The 16,844-nt window shown below is 36.3% G+C and overlaps 2 protein-coding genes and 1 long non-coding RNA gene across 3 annotated transcripts in view; 1 reads left to right on the top strand and 2 right to left on the bottom strand.

Moving 5' to 3' along the window:
* Positions 1 to 1,521: 1,521 nt before the first annotated feature.
* Positions 1,522 to 16,844, bottom strand: part of LOC146458819 (uncharacterized) — a 182,290-nt gene continuing 166,967 nt past the window's right edge. The window contains exon 3 of the long non-coding RNA XR_014858130.1: positions 1,522 to 2,236. This is a non-coding gene — a long non-coding RNA (uncharacterized LOC146458819). The remainder of the gene's footprint in view (positions 2,237 to 16,844) is intronic.
* On the bottom strand, positions 6,398 to 13,766 carry LOC146458831 (matrilin-3-like). Its single transcript, XM_085090282.1, has 7 exons — positions 13,744 to 13,766; positions 12,695 to 12,772; positions 10,521 to 10,670; positions 10,188 to 10,347; positions 9,166 to 9,463; positions 7,957 to 8,113; positions 6,398 to 6,553 (listed from the first exon to the last, which is right to left on the bottom strand). Exons 2-7 carry the CDS (start codon positions 12,738 to 12,740, stop codon positions 6,543 to 6,545), a joined length of 822 nt encoding a protein of 273 aa, XP_084946408.1. The 5' UTR covers positions 12,741 to 12,772; positions 13,744 to 13,766; the 3' UTR covers positions 6,398 to 6,542.
* LOC146458824 (von Willebrand factor-like) overlaps positions 16,695 to 16,844 on the top strand; it is a 108,436-nt gene continuing 108,286 nt past the window's right edge. Inside the window, exon 1 of the mRNA XM_085090289.1 lies at positions 16,695 to 16,800. The gene's annotated coding sequence lies outside the window, so the exon portion shown is untranslated. The remainder of the gene's footprint in view (positions 16,801 to 16,844) is intronic.

Here is a 16,844-nt window from a genome sequence, read left to right as displayed (position 1 = left end):
TATATATGTATGTATGTATGTATGTATGTATGTATCTATATATATATATATATATATATATATATATATATATATATATATATATATATATATATATATATATATAAACAAAGAAACAATATAATGATTGCTTCACTCAGTCGCAGGAGTGCTCGATGCAAAAACATGCAGAGCGAAATATAAATTTAAGATAGAAAATGTAACACAGTTACTCGAGTTTCACGCACTAAGCCATCATCAGACTGATGATGATGAGTCTGATGATCGCTTAGTGCGTGAAACTCGAGTAACTGTGTTACATTTTCTATCTTAAATTTATATATATATATATATATATATATATATATATATATATATATATGTTTATAATAAGTTAGAATGCTTCGAGCCAACAGAGATGCTTGTGCCAGAAGGATCCGAAAGGATTCACAGTCCAAACCTCGAAGAATCAATTTAAAAAACTGGTGCAAAAAACGACGAGGACGGACAACTTCGGGCAAAGAAAACTATATACAATAAAAAATCTAAAAAGGTAAAAAGACGTTTCGGTCGTTGACCTTCATCAGTTGCAGTGCAAGTGATTCATGAATTAAAATTTCCTTAAATAAGCTTAAATAAGCTTAAATAAGCTTCCTTAAGCGACTTTTCATTTCAATGTATTGATCAAGTGCAGGTGACTGCAGACAATTCAACGAACATTGAAAAATTTTTGATCACTAAAGAGGCATATTGGAGCGCACAGTTGTTCTCTCTGGCACCTTTTGGGTTGAATAAACGTCAAGAATTTCACTCGAAGAAAAGAATAAACTATAATTAGCGTGAAAATAAATAGCAAGTTTGGAGGTCATTCAAATTTAGTTGTTCAAAGGCCCCGGCCACGGATCTTGTTAGCTTTGTTAGCGCAAGGTAATCTCAGGGGCCCCCATCTGGGATTTTATTACAATATTGTTGTTTAAAGGCCCTGTTCGGGGCGCCTGTTGTACCTAGCCGCGGCATGGTTTCAGGAGCTTTGTTTGGGGATTTTGTTATAACTTTCGCTAAAAAATCTTTTTACGCAAGTTCCTAGACATTTCCAGCTGACTCGACGAACTACGAAACGTTTTCTTTTTTCTTAACTTTTTTTCTTATCTTATTTGTATTGTATTTTCTCATTAATTGTGTTGTTTTTTCGTATTTTGGTACCGCATTGTTATAGTTTTCCACTTAGTAATTACCGATTGTTCATCACTTGTTAATTTTTTGCTATCATGTGTTATCACGCCCTGTTATGTAATCATCTTTGTAATGTTATGTCATCTTTTATACTGTGAGCTTATTTAAGGAAATTTTAATTCATGAATCACTTGCACTGCAACTGATGAAGGTCAACGACCGAAACGTCTTTTTTTATTAAAACTTTTTACCTTTTTAGATTTTTTATTGTATATAGTTTTCTTTGCCCGAAGTTGTCCGTCCTCGTCGTTTTTTGCACCAGTTTTTTATATATATGTTTATATATATATATGTTTTTTTGAAGGTGTCCGCACTTGAATGACGTCAAACTGTCTGGCGTCGTCTGGAGCAAAATTTGCATACATCGGAAAAAATATGCGTGCATGATCAAATTTCAACTGCAATGTCCATCAATATTCACTGGATACAGAACTATCTCTCCTGAATATTTTCCCTTTCTTTTAGAAATCTTTTTTGTGAAAGATTGCATTGAAGAAATTACACGTTCTGTGGCCGCGGTAAAATAATTTTCCGTGGGAAATAATTCATCGAACACGACAGCGCTGCACGCCCGTTGTACATTACGTCGCGTCAGAAATATTTTTTAAACCGCAAACTAGCCTGTGGAACCACAAAAAGACCATGTTCAACTGCAATGTTCATCAATATTCACTGGATACAGAACTATCTCTCCAGAATTTTTTCCCTTTCTTCCAGAAATCTTTTTTTTTTTTTTGAAAGATTGCATTGAAGAAATTACAGGTTTTGTGGCCGCGGCAACATAATTTTCCGTGGGAAATAAATTCATCGAACACGACAGCGCTGCACGCCCGTTGTACATTTCATCGCGTCAGAAATAGATTTTTAACCGCAAACTAGCCTGTGGAACTACAAAAAGACCATGCTCATCAAAATAGTTGCTATGGTCCGAAACCTTTTAATCTCCTCATTTGATGCTACAATACGAGTAAAGAGGGCTTTCCACCCAGCCCCAGCTTCGCGAGGTTTTGCGAGTCACGTATTTCTAGTACTGTTCAATATTTTGTGCATTTTTTTCTCGCAGCGGCTTAAAGGGCCCTAGTCAGCCACACCTTTGTTTTTTGTTTATATGCGAGAGTTTGGCTATTATATTTTATCCGGAGCATGTCGAAATGAACGAAATTACTGTGAAACTACGAAAGATAACGAAACATACTTTCAGGAACACGACTTACAGTTAAGCAATAAGATTTCGCTTCACAATGCAATATCAATAATTTCGATGGCATCGAAAATGGCGGAGGCTGACTAGGGTCCTTTAAATCTGCTGCGTTGGAGGCAACGCTCCGCGCAGCTTTCTTGTTGAGCTGATTGCAAAAGACTAGGTGTACTGGCGCTTGGCCAAAAGAGGGTAGGCAAGGCCTACGGTTTCGTTTCTATCACTGGTCAAAGTGTGAGTTCTGTTGCAAGTGAATTGTTAAGGTGGGCCGATCCGAGATTTTCAAATCTATCCGATACCAGTGCGGTGTTTACCGATATGAGGCATTTTTTAATCGATTTCGATATCAATAGTATGACGTCATCGGGCATGATTTATTATGTGACGTCATCACCCAAGGTAGCGCTCTTGCTCAAGCTATATGTAAACGAGAAGAGAACGCGTAAGCTGCTTCGTTCGAATGAAGTACAAGAAATCAGTAAAATACTTGGGATTACAAAACTTAGGCCCCTGATTAGGATTTATTCAAACCAGAATTTATGCGAATGCAGTGCAGAATGAAACGCCACTTCTTCGTGAAAACAGTAGAAACAACCGATATTTCACGCGAATATCGCTATTTTACTGGGAAACCCAACCGAAATGATATCGATCCACCCATATAATTTGTTCTTCCGAGAGCACATAGGCGACGTCCCGAGAAAAGGTTCGGAAATTTTTCTGACTTCACAGGGTTGGAAAATTAAATTTCTCAGTACTCGCCCTCTGGGCGAGCGATATTCAGATTGTACTCGCCCGGATATGTTTTCACCCGCCAAATAATCCCTCCCCCAAAAAATAAAATAAAGTACAGGAAACAACTTTGATGTTGTTGTTTCATAGTTTTTTTTTTTCTCTCGTTGTTTTAGTTTATTGCAAGCACTGTTTTAGCTTACTATTAGCTTGCAGGTAATTTAGATTTTCCAGAATCATTTCTTCGGCATCTCAGCGTCTGATTCACAGTCCGACACCGCCCTCGTCGTCCTCTCCAACATTGTCATCGTTCTTATCAGTGAAGACAACTTCCTCCTCTTCCTCCTCTTCTCCTCGATCTCGTCTTCTCGTAATTTCTAGCATCTGCCTTTTAAGGAGTTTCTTTCACAACCTTTTTGTGAGTTTTAGATTCTCAGGGAAAACACTAGACCAGGAGAGTCGCCCTGCACTAAACAGTCCGGCGCCAATTCATAATTCAGCATTCTCGGTCGAGTGGTTTGTTTATGACCAGCAGTATCATGACTACTAGTTGAGTACTTCATGTAATTATTACTTGAACAGAAGCCATTTCTTTATTTACTGGTCTTTACGAAGCTGTAAGTTTGCGTGTATGTGCCAGGTTTCTAAAGTTTTCAGAGTGTGAAAAAGTACTTACGTTTAGATTAGATTTTGTCAAAAACTTTCAGTTACAGTTTTATTTTCCAGAAGATGAAAATTCTACTCGCCAAACCGGGCGAGTAACATGAGATTTCCACACGCCCGACGGGCTTGACACTTGCATTGGCGAGTGGGCGAGCGATAATTTCCAACCTTGCTTCATCAACGTTGATTTTGCACGAAGCTTTGAGGCAGGAACCTAGAGCTCGAAGCCCCATTATAGTTGGGAGCAGTACGTGAAGGTCCTAAACTTTCTGGGTGCATCAACTGTATAAACTGATGGAAACGAATTCCCAAGAAAATCAAATACAGCTTGAGCTTTCGGACTAACCGTCCACCACTAACATAAAAAGGAAAAAGAAAAGGTTTTCGTGGTTTAACCATTTTTGTCCTAATGATGAAAGCTGGATTTTACTTTTTAGACTGGACAAATGAAATAAGGCAATCTTGTTACACTCATTTAGGATTGAGGCATGACTTTGGTTACATTAGAATTCAGTATTCAATGCTTGAGCTGAGGTGTGACCATTTTACTTGTGTAATCTTGCTTTACATTTTTCACTGACTTACTTGTTATGTCATTGCTAGAGACGAAGGAATAGATCGCTCGGAAAGCGTGCTACTGAGTGAGTTATAATTAATGGGTTGAACCGAAAACATGCAAAAGCCTCGTGTTTAATCGATATATCAAACATGAGGAAGAGTCTTTTAACCAGGTTTTAACTTCAACATGTTTTGAAATAAGATGAAACACCATTTCGATTGTCTTATATAGCTTCTCAAACCATCAACAATTCATAATTCAGTAGGCAATCAAAGTATCGTGAGTATTGTGAGTATTGTTTGTACTGCAATAAGTGTAGCTATCGTATGTAGTGTAGGTACTGTAAGTATGTGTAATTGTTAATACTGCAAGTATAGTAAGCATGAGTTGTAGGTATTGGAAGTACTGTAATTATCGTAAATAGTGTAAATAGTGTTAAGTATTTGAAATATTGTATTCTGTGTCACAGGATTCTGTTGATCTGATTGGTCAAGGATTGTGTCATATCCTGCTCTAATAACCTCGCGCGAGGTGATTGTATTCTGTGTCAGGGGACTCTGTTGATCTGATTTATCGAGGATTGCGTCATATCCTGCTATATTCACCTCGCGCGAGGTGATTGTAGCGGGAGCAACAGAGAGTACTAATTTTCAAAATGGCCGCTTAGCGATTTGTTCATGTTTCTGAGGAAGAAGTAAATAAGATGAAATAAAATGCAATTTCGAAAGGCATTAAAGATGCAGCTAAGTCGGGGGTAACAATGCTCGAAGGCAAGATATGAAAATTTTGCTATTTGTAATAAAAAAAACTCCTAAATTGCAGTGGATGTCGATGGCTTAAAATGAAAAAACAATTAAGTTAAATTCGTAGAGATTTTCGAAATCAACACTTCGATTTCGATTTTCAAAATCGACATTTTTACGACGGTTCTTGTTTTTCTCTGACAATCACCCGAGTAATTATACTAAAACAATTTTTCCCCTCCGGCTCAGTAAATATTGGTGAATATAAACTTCGCCTTCGGCGAATAATTGTTAAATATACAGCTATTTCAATTAACATTGTCGGATTAAAATCAAGCTAAAAGACAAGACTGCAATGTTTTGTGGGATTATTTTTTATGAATAATTTCATCAAAATCATCCCCGCACGTGCAAGTCATTGTACTGCTAATTACAACCTATTGTTTTCTCCAGGCATGACTGATTTTGATGAATTTATCCATAAAAATCCCACGTAAACTTTCGGTCTTGTCTTTTAGCTTCATGCTTTGAACCGACAACGTTAATTGAAATAGCTGTATAACTTAAAGGAAACAGCACAAAACCTCGTGTCTTTTTGAAAAATTTATCTGGGACCTTTTTGGTTTGGTTGGTCAGTGTTCGCTGAATTTGATGTTATCATGGCAATTTTTCGGGTAGTTTTTTATTTTTTCTATCATTTTCCAGTGTTTGATTAATCGGTAAATTTTTTAGTGTTCTTCTATTGATTTGGACTACTTTGGTCAATTTTGGTACATCCAAATGGTGCAAGGAATTCAGTTTTTTCCGATGAAGGAAGTGTGTGTATTTTCACCATGTGTTTACCTGGATATCTGTTGTTCTTGTACAATTTGGAGTTTTCTTAACTTAATATGAGTAGGAGAATTACTACTGTCTCTCCCCGCCCCATTTTGTAGTAACATAACCAAATTTCTTCTTGTGAACGATCACCTCTAAGATTAAATTTTGTCCGGCGTGTGTCCTCTGATAACGCACAAACGTCGTCAAAAGATGTTAAGAACCTCAGCCACAACCCTCGCTTGCGGCTGGTAGCGTACTTCTTTGTTCTCTCTCCATTTTTAATTTATCTGTGAGTTATTAGATAGCACACGTAGGCCCAAAATGGAACCATTTTTTTATAAGGGATATTTGAAAACGTCGGGAGACGGGAGAAGGAAGAGGGTTTTGTTGGTCGTAATTGGGGACGGAATGAAAAAAAAAAAGGCTTTGAAACCACCAAGGTTAAAAAGGGCAATAGTTTAGCCAGAATTAGCACAACGGTAAACAATTGTCATCTCTGATCTCTTCCTTTAATTTCTTTTCACTGAAGCACATATTTGTTGACGTTCTTCTACAAACACTACTGTCAATGGTTTATCTTGAGATCCTTTGTTTGTGATTTCCTTGTTGCAGTCCCTTAATCTAGATCTATAAAATAACAAAAAGAATCATAAAATCACGTTAAATTTTATCTTTAACACACCTATGTATTTAAGTGTGCTAACAGCTCCACGAGACAGTATACCCTACATTTGACCGAGAGGGGGAGGGAGGAGTCTCGACATGCGGACTTTTCAACGTTTGTAACGTTCGAAATGTTTCCGCTGGTGCCACCAAACCCAATGGCGCTTTAAGGAGTTGATGTAGAAACAATTTGATGTTTCCATGAAAACTCCTGGAGAAACTGGAATACTCTTGTTCTGATGAATACAATTCACCTTCCTACTTTAACTATTCATACCCCTTGAGTGGTTTCGTGTTATTCTATAGTTTTTGATTAGATTAATGTCAGTTTTGGTTCCTTGGTGATGGCTTACTGAAAGTTTGAAGGGAATATAGGAATCATAGATGGTTACAGTTTAAAGATTATGAAGTAACTCCCACGTCATATGCGATCATCACGTACCCTTGCGGACCTCAAGGGAAACATCTCCGGACGTACTATTGACTTTCTAAGTTTAATTGTTATAGCTTTTCGTATTCTCGAAGTTTTGGAGGGGTCGCAATCCGCTTCCCTATGGCCACTCATTGGTAATCTTTCAGAAAAACATTTAACTTTACTCCGAAAACAAACAACAAACAAAAAGATACACACAGAAACAAAAACTCTTTCACTAAATGGGCTGCGTACACAAAAGTATCCTGTAAATAATTTATTTCGTCGCCGTATGAATTCCTCCTCCTCCGCTGTCTCACTTAATAATTTGCGGCGATTGAAATTATGGCGTTATATAGGGCGACTAAAATGTTGAATATGTATCCTTTGGGGATATTGTAAATATCTAGATTTCCTCAAAACTCAAGAAAGAAATAAACATTGACGAGGAGTTGATTCAAAGATTGATATGAAAACTAAAATAAATCAAGGGTGTGAAAAGAACCGTTAGAAAAACAATTTTGCTCATTAACAACAGGAATATTCCAATTTGTTAAAACAAAATGTTAAAATTGCACAGCCATTGTTTATTAAATAAACGTATGGAACATTTTCGTGGCTTGCTGGCGATTGGTCAAAGATTAAAAAGCAACAAGCTATATGTCCACTTTGGCAGAATAAGCCACCAACCCGGTGTAAACAGAATGGAGTGAGCGAAAGTCAAACAATATAACTTCTTATGAATCATTAAACACCGACACGTTGATTTCGTCCTCTGTGACGTTCATGGTTTGGTAGCATAGTTGGTATTATTACAGCAGTAACGATTAAGTATGAGCAGCTCATGTAACCTGGGTCAAAAGCTTTTATCCACGTTCTATTTTTTATGAGGAACTTAAAAGACAATTCATGTAAGTATTTTACTGTTTGGAGACTAGTGTATTAGTGGACTTACCTGGGCAAATGGCTTTCTTGATCTCATCAAGTTTATTTTTTAGCTGTGAGAAATTATTGATATGAAACACAGGATTGCCGGTTCCTGCAATTCGCCGAAGGGTCCCCCTGTCAATGTCCCAGCCAACCCCAACAGCTATGACCAGGACATTTTTGGCCTATAAAACGTAGTGGTTTAATAAGTTACTAAAACATATTTACAACTTATTGAACTTTAAATATTTAGACGGCATACCAGTTGCCTATTGATTTAAAGGCAATCAGTTCTACAAAAGAACATGATCTACCGCTTATATATGGTAGTTTTCCGGTCCTTAAAGTTTAAGGGTTGGCGCTAGGGTTGGAATTACACTGCTCTCTTTCTCGATTAAAGCAGCATTTTTTGTTTTACTTCCTTCCTTACGTACTCTCCGCTATTCTTATATATATGGTATGGGAAGAGTAGACGCCGTGAAAACAAGAACAACATCAATAACAACAAAAACAGAAAAACTCTGTACCCTTGCCAACTATTAAATGGTCTTTCGAAAATTTGGGAGTACGTGATTAGGGTACCAAGTACTTTGTTGAATTTAACTTCCCTAGTTTATACGTCGCGGTACAGTCGAGTTTAATTCAAGGTCCCACAAGCGATTAAATTCGACGATACCGCGACGTCTAAAATGAATTAAGTTCGTCTGGTAAATTAAATTCGTCCTGACGGATAAAAGATCAATTTAAACATCGCACTAGCGTCGCGGCGAATGAAATGCATACATTTTCTTAATGTATTTCAGACTATTTTGGCGAGTTTCAAAATGACACCTCTGACCAGAGACACTGCATTTGGGAAAATAATTAAATTCGACCGTATTGATTTCGAGGCATAAAACCACGCCACGATATATGTCGACGGAACGACGAATTTAATGGAATTAAATTCGTCTGAATGAAATTCGACTTTAGCGTGACGTATAAACTAGGGTTTACTGGGCCTTACAGACTAAGCACATAGTGAATGGACTCCGACTTTTCCAACAGAATTCGTCAATCTGGGATATGCTGATTACTATTTTGGCGTAAATTTATCCCGTATAAACCACAAGATTAACAAAAAATTGAGCAAAGTTACCGGATAATGGCAGCAAAAAGGGGAGTTCGGTAAAATTATGGGATATTGAACAAAACGAGCTTCCCTCGAAACTATTATACAAATATAAAAGTCTTTCACCTTAAAATCCCTGGTTAGTTGTCCTATAATGTTGTCGAATTTGTTCATGGGATTAGGTCTGCCATCTGTGAGCACGACCATAACATTGGGTTTGTCTGACCTGTCTCCGCCAGCTACAGTGAACAGCTCATCCCTCGCCTTTTTAAGTGCCCAATCAGTACGAGTATGTCCAGGAGGCGGATCTTTAGTAAATCCGGGGTCGGTATATTTTGCTGGTTCGCTGGCTATCTTTGCTTTAAGGGCGTTCTTGTCGTAGTACTGTGAGTCGGAGAATTTGAACACTACCTTTACGTCAGATCTAGATAGAGACAAAGATTTGGAAAGAAATCTACATCACAATCTCAATCATCATCGTTATGATCAGGAACATGAAAATGTTATATTCTTTAAATATATGACCAAGAGGTACAAAATTGTAGTACGTTTCTCAGAAGTTTGTCTGCAAGCAATTTGGTATAATATCTTTATGAGCGAACATTCGTTGAATTTGACAGGTATATTTTCCTTAGAAATTTAAAGCTCTTATAGCATTTTATTGTTTTTTCGTTAGATTTTGCTCACTTTTGGTCACTTTTACGACTTAGCTTCTGAAGTGTTAGCAAAATTCAGAAATTCACGTTGGTTTATCCCAGACGGCCGCCACTGATGACGATGCAATGACGGCTTTATGTGAAGTGGATATTGCATCGCTATTTTCGAAGGTCGTCCATCTTAGATCTGCGATCTTGGATTTCTGAATTGGGTCCAAAACTACAAAATGCCTAAAAATATGACCAAAAAGTATTAAAAGTCAGTTGAAAAAATTCCACAACGGCATAAACACGTGAAAAAGTTAAGAATTTGCTTATTACAAAGCCTGATGATATCAAAATAACTAAACGTTGACGTACGAAACCAGTTTGTTTCGAGGTATACTTCTAAAAAAGTCACAAAAAACTATAAACGTTCAAGACAGCCAGACTATGATAAAACATTTTTAAATAAGTGTGCAACGAAATACATTGAATTCAAGCAGTACTCACCTGAAAGTAATAAGTCCAAAGTGATCCCCATCGTTTCCAGGGTCGAACTCTGCAACCAGGTCTTTAATGAAGTCTCGAGATTTCTCTAAGTCATGATATTGGATGCTCCTTGATTTGTCGAAAAGAATTGCGATGTCTAGTCCTGCATTACAGGGGGGTGCTGTAGGAGAGACAACTTAGTTTAATTCTTTTTCTCGCAAGTGTCACAGTTCTATGGCCCCGACTTTCTTATTTTCCATGGTTGAGTAATAAGAGAGGGTACATTAAATACTACTAACGTTAACATTTAATGTTCAACTTTAAAGAAGTAACAGCAGTCATTTAGTGACTTACGACAGGCCTGTTCGTTGCACTTCACTTTTGCAGTGCAGGTTCTTGTAACATTCTTTGTGCCTCCTCCACACGTCACAGTGCACTCAGAAACTGGCTGCCATTTCGTACAAGTCTCACTAGACGGGATGATGTCAATGGACCCGTCAATTCCTAGTAGTAGAAGACAGACGTTTCCCTTAAACACACTGATATTTCCGTTTATTAATATGAGATTAAGTCTTAAAGTGTTAAGTTTTAAGATGCTATTTCGTTCACGTCTCACTTGACGGAATGATGTCTATAGACTCGTCTATTCCTAATAGTAGAGGCCTTATTTCTTTTAAACACACTGACATGTCTGCCTTTTAATATAAGGTGTCAAGTTTTAAGGACGGTGCCTTCTAATAAATAAGTATTTTTTGTGTTTTATGACTATGCGCTTCCAGACGAACAACCAAGAAAGCGGCGCAAACAGTTGAATGGTTTCCAGTACTGATTGGCTGGCTACATTGTTTTTTTTTTTTTCTTTTCGATTGGCTCAGAGCAGCGGGATAAAATATATTTTAGCCCACTGAATTCTTCATTTTAGCCCGGAAAATACGCCACAATGCTCAACGAAATGATTATAATATACTTTAGAAGGTGGTTTTAACATTCACTTCTGTAGTGATTATCGTTACATATGATCCTAAATTGAATGATTCTGAGCTGTACATTTCTTTCGTTCCTTTTAGTATGCCATACAAGGTTCTTATTCTTCCGTCCTCGAACTCATAAGTAATTCACGAAGGAAACAAAAAAACAAAACAAAACAAACAAAAAAAAAGGAAATCACTATCGTGAAGGTTTGGAAATGTGATCTTCATTAACATCAATAATTTCTCAAAAAAACAAAACAAAAAAAAAAAACAACTATTGATGGTTTTCGGAGTTGAATCGAGCAATCCAAAGATTGGTCCATCCAAGTTCCTACTCGGCTACATCTGTTTATTTTTCATTTTATTTTTTTTAATCCAGATTTCGGTGTTTGGAGAGTGGAAAAACATTTAAGATCTAACTTGCGTTTGTTATATTTGATATTATTAAGCGGTGGCATTTGAAATAAACGCCAATAAGAGAGATACTTTTGTTATACTGTTTGTGGCTTTCCTAATTTTTAATTTATTATGCGACTCGTTAAAACGAGTGCGCGTACTAAGGGAAGCTTTCTTGAAAGCAACTTTACAGCTGTTCGCTGACTAGTTAACAACTATTCACCGAAGTGGAGGTGGCAACTGGCAACAGACACTAAGGTGAATAGTTGTTTTAGTTTATTCTAAAACGGTGAGATCGCAAAGCAAGAAAAGGATGATTTTTCACTCATTTATTTCTGTCAACGATTACAGTTTTTTCGTGCAAATAACCGAAAAAGGAGCAGCTCAAAAATAACAAATGATACAATAAGAACAAGGAATTTACAACGTGTTCCGTGTCTTCGTGGAAAAGTACAAATCAAGCGAAAGAAAAAGTTTTTTTGTTTTTGTTTTGTGGTTATATCTTAGGGATTTATTGGCGCTGTTAAAACAGAGGAATCCAACAATGGAAAATGGTTTGAAAACAGAGAAAGTATTAAGCTATGATCTTACTTTTTGCTGTAAAAACTTCCGTCACGTTTTCTTACCGACAAATAAAACTTTTGAAGACATTTGTTTAGCTCTTGAGGAGACATAAGGAGTTGTAAATTCTTCCTCTGTTTGAAAGCATTCTGTATTTTGTAGTTTATTAACAGAAACTTTTTCACCTGTTACATCGATAAATTCGGGGTTAACAAAAGTAAAACTTTACCTGCAAAAACTCCCAAACCGTATTTCGTCGCCCTCTTCGTGTTAGCAGGAATAGCATCTTCGTTTGTTTGTAAAATTTGTTCGATTGTTACGGTGGCTACCTGGTAAACCATTTTCTCGTAATTTACGCGAGCTTCGCGAGTTGCTTGGACGTAAATAGCACTTGATATCCGTTGTTTTAGCAGCCAATCAGAGCTCGCCAAAATACTATCCACTTTTTAAGTATATAGTAATTGCCCCGATTAAGAATGTAAATAGGACAATGTCTCTTGTTAACCGACCTTCATAAAATAGGATAATATTACTTTATTTTGTAGTAATATAACTCAAAACGTTTGACAGGAAAAATATTCCTTGACAAGTTCTGCTTACCTGACAGGCTCAGAGTGACTACTGTCAAAACCCACGGTAAGGTCATTGTAGAGAACAGTATAGTATTAAATCCCAACTCTGCAAAAAAAAAATGGACAAATTTAAAAATAAGTTAAAAATTTTCGTGATAGAGACAAAATTTTAAGACCAGCGCGAGTTTCAAAGGCGTGTCCTCATATATTTGACGTATTTGCTGTGGAGCTAGTCGTGAATACGGTTGGAGCTCCGCAACAAAAGACCGCACATGTATTAAAGCTGTCTACATTGGGAGTTTGACTTAAATCCTGCCATCACTGACAAAATACTATCCCAGCTGAATTTAAATCCTCGTACCAATACCGTACAAATCAAGTAATCTCAGTTGAAAATGATGGCAATCGCTTTTGCACTGTCTGTACTATAAATTTCTAAGTGATCGTTCAAAAAAGCTGTTCAAAATAACTGACAAATTCGAAAAGATCAAGCGAAATACAAAAACTATCCTTAAAATAGCATTTAAAATTATAATATCCTTTTCAAAAACAGAATACCCAAACGAAGAAATCCTTAAAGTCAGCTCGCCTAATTCTTTTTTGATGGCGTAAAAATCAAAACATGCAGATAAACCGTAGCTCTAGTGGCCGAAAGACGTTCGGGTGGGGTTCCACTTTCATAGCAAAGAAACGGTGTATGAAGGCAGCCCTACTTAGAAAAATAAAGGGCGCTCAAAGATTTCTGTCTACGCAAAATCTACAGATACTGTTTATGGAAAATTAAAACGCATTCTTGGTTTGTTTGCAAGCTAAATTCCTTCACTGTATGTAAAAAGACAAAAAGGCTTGATAACTTGATTTATGCTTATGGGAAGAAAACATTACATTATTTTACAGTGTTGTGGATTAATCATCTCGGCTGCCACCTGAAAACTAACAAGGGAAAGGAAATCCTTAAACTGTGTAGACAAGAGAGAACGATTTCATCACCTCAGAAGCTTGCATAAGACCCATCTTAAAGCTTTCGAAATCCTTAAACTACGTAGAACTAATTAAGAAATATTAATGGGAACTTACTTTCAGTTAAAAAGATAAGAGATGTTAAACTATCATTAGCAATAGCTAAAAATTATATCAATAAAAAAAAAATACCTCACTTGTTGAACGAAGATATTGCAAACTGACCGTTCTGCTCAGAAATTTGCGATAATAGTTAATAAAAGGTAAATAATTAATCATCTTTAAACCAACAAAATTTCTCCACGTAATTACCTTTTGTTCTAAGTCTCTAAGCATAATCTGGAAAAGAAAGCAGAATTTTGGAGATTAAATATTCTCAAAGTGGCATGTAACCGGTAGAATGTCTTAAAAACGTCAGCTTTTCCACGCTTTTGTGATGGCCAATTCACCATACGAAGTCAATTGATAAAAACAAGCTGTTCTCTTTATGTGTATGTGGAGGCTATGCTCTGAAGAAGAGATAACGTCCTAAAAATCACTATTTGTATGTCTGCAAGGTGGCTATTTGACCTTATCAATTCAGTTCATAAAAACAAAGATTCTTTTATCGACAAAGCATCACTATTTTTTTCGAAACTTTCCCCCTTTAGCCAAGAAATTTATATACCCGAATTAAAGAAAAAGAAATAATATTAACTATACAGTATTGAATAGGTTCAGTTTAAGCTCATAAACTTTTCCGTGACCATCGAAAGAAAAGCATGTACTTTCCCAATACACGTCCTTGAACAAAAGAGCTATCTCTCCTCCAAAACTATAAGGTTTAACATCTCTTTAAGGTGGCTATTTTACCTGATCAACTCAGTTCAAAAATACTAGCATTCGTTTTCACTCCTTCGGCAGTTCAGCTTTGCAAGGACCAACAAGAAATGTCGAATCATGCAAGTTTGGAGTTCACACACAACAGGGGCATCTTACCTGTTATTCTTGGAACTTACTGAGTGTGTATATTACTACCACATTTAACATAAAATTGTTTTAAATAGTTAGTTAATTGCCCTTTACATTTCAAATGAGGTTCATGAACCTTGAATCTCCGAAGTGTAGCCCTTCATTCCACTTATTCTTCTTTCTTTTCCTTCTAGTTAGTACCTTTGATCTGAAAGTTTTAGAACACTCTTCTATTGTGTTGTGTTCCTACCTCTTTGCCAGAATCGACAAAAGCCTACCTAGTGGTAAACTTGTATGAAGAAAGTAAACTTGTATGAAGAAAGTTTACTGGTTTAAAGATGGTCAATTATTTAGTTTACAGTGTCTATTTTCACGAATTTCCTTTATAAAGTGGTTGTATTCGTTTCGTTTTATTCTAGTTCGCTTTTTATTAGATTTTTCATAGAAAGTAGATTAATGGACTGTGAAAGCCGTAAGGACAATTTCTTTCCTGAAAGTAACTGAGATAGACACTATCGATTTGTTATTTGTTTGATGTAGATAGCATTTTTTTATATAGCGGAGCCCGGAGCCCCATTGAGAAAACATTTTGGTAAACCCTTCAGTGCGAGAAATTTTGCTTTGGTATTGACGTCACTTCCGTACGCTCCTTCATGTAATCCAATGTGAAATGAGACACTCAAACCGTGTCCTGCAACCCGGGATTTTTTCGGCAGGAAGTGGAATGGCCATCTTCTTTCAGAATAACAAAGGGGAATTTTGAAGCAAACTTATTGTTGAATTCGTTGAATATTTCGACAAATGACATATGTCGAGAAAGCAGGCGACTAATCAGGAAATTTGAAACCCGAGAGCAACGAAGAGGGCGAACAACAGGCAAAATGTCAGTTGAAAGCAACTCTCAATTCGCTTAGAAATTAAATGTTATTTTGCAGACAATTATCGGTAATTTTCCATATTTAACATATTTCAAACTACACAGAAATACTTAGGTCGTTGCCATACGACAAAATATCGGGATGAATTAATCTAAAACATTCACAGAGCTATTCACAGTTATGAATTGTTTTGAACTTACTGTGTTGGACTTAATATGTATTATAAATTCACTCGCAGCGCACATTTGTAAACACGCAGTAAACGCTTAAATATTTCGGACCACAACCAAAGGTTATTTTTCTTGTATTCTCCTTTTGTTAACGTTTACTTAGAAACTAGAATTATTTCTGTAGGAGAATATTCACAGAGTTATGAATTTTTTAAACATTTTGCGTTGGACTTCGTCACTCATTCTCCATTCGCAGCGCATGCATATTTGTAAATAGGCTTTAATTTTAAGCGCTCACTGAAATATTTCAGACCTCAACCAAACATTATTTTTACTCAGAGACTATAATTATTTCCGTAGGAGAAATATTCACAGAGTTATGAATTGTTTTAAACATTTGGCGTTAGACTTGTGTAATTCATTTGCCACTCGCTGCGCATAGTTGTAAACATACTGTAATTTTAAGCGCTTACCTAAATATTTCGGACCACAACCAAGGACGTGTGTTGGGAAAGTAAATGCTTTTCTGTCGTTGGTCACAGAAAATTAAGTTCATGAGCCTAAACTGAACCTGTTTAACATGGTACAGAAAATATGATTTCTTGGTCTGTAACTCGGGTATATAAATTTCTTGGATAAAAGGGGAACGTTTCGAAAGAAACAGTGATGCTTCGTCGATGGTGTAAAAGAATTATTGTTTTTATGAACTGAGTCGATAAGGTCAAATAGCCACCTTAAAGAGATACAAATACTGACTTTTAGGACGTTAAATCTTCTTCAGAGCATAGCCTTGTCATACACATAAGGAGAATACTGTTTTTATCAATTGACTTGGTATGGTGAATTGGCCACCATAAAAGCGTGGAAAAGCTGAGGGTTTTTTTATTTTTATTTTTTGACATTCCACCAGTTACATGCCACTTTAAGAATACATAATCTTTAAAAAATCTGCTCTCTTTGCCAGATTATGCTTAGAACAAAACGCAAGCATTTGGAGAAATTTTATTGGTTTAAAAATTATTAATTATTTACCCTTTATTAACTGTTATCGAAAATTTCTGAGCAGAACTGTCAGTTTCCAGTGTCTTCGTTCGACAAGTGAGGTATTTTTGTATTGATACATTTTTTAGCTATTGCTAATGATAGTTTGACATTTCTTATCTTTTTAAATGAAAGTAAGTCCACATTAACATTTCTCAATTAGTTCTACGCAGTTTAA

Source organism: Pavona decussata, unplaced genomic scaffold, assembly GCF_977016875.1.
Source record: "Pavona decussata unplaced genomic scaffold, jaPavDecu1.1 SCAFFOLD_228, whole genome shotgun sequence".
In the NCBI taxonomy this organism is placed as follows: domain Eukaryota; kingdom Metazoa; phylum Cnidaria; class Anthozoa; order Scleractinia; family Agariciidae; genus Pavona; species Pavona decussata.
The sequence above is the reverse complement of the archived record's forward strand: the minus strand, read 5'-3'. Positions and strand labels throughout refer to the sequence as shown.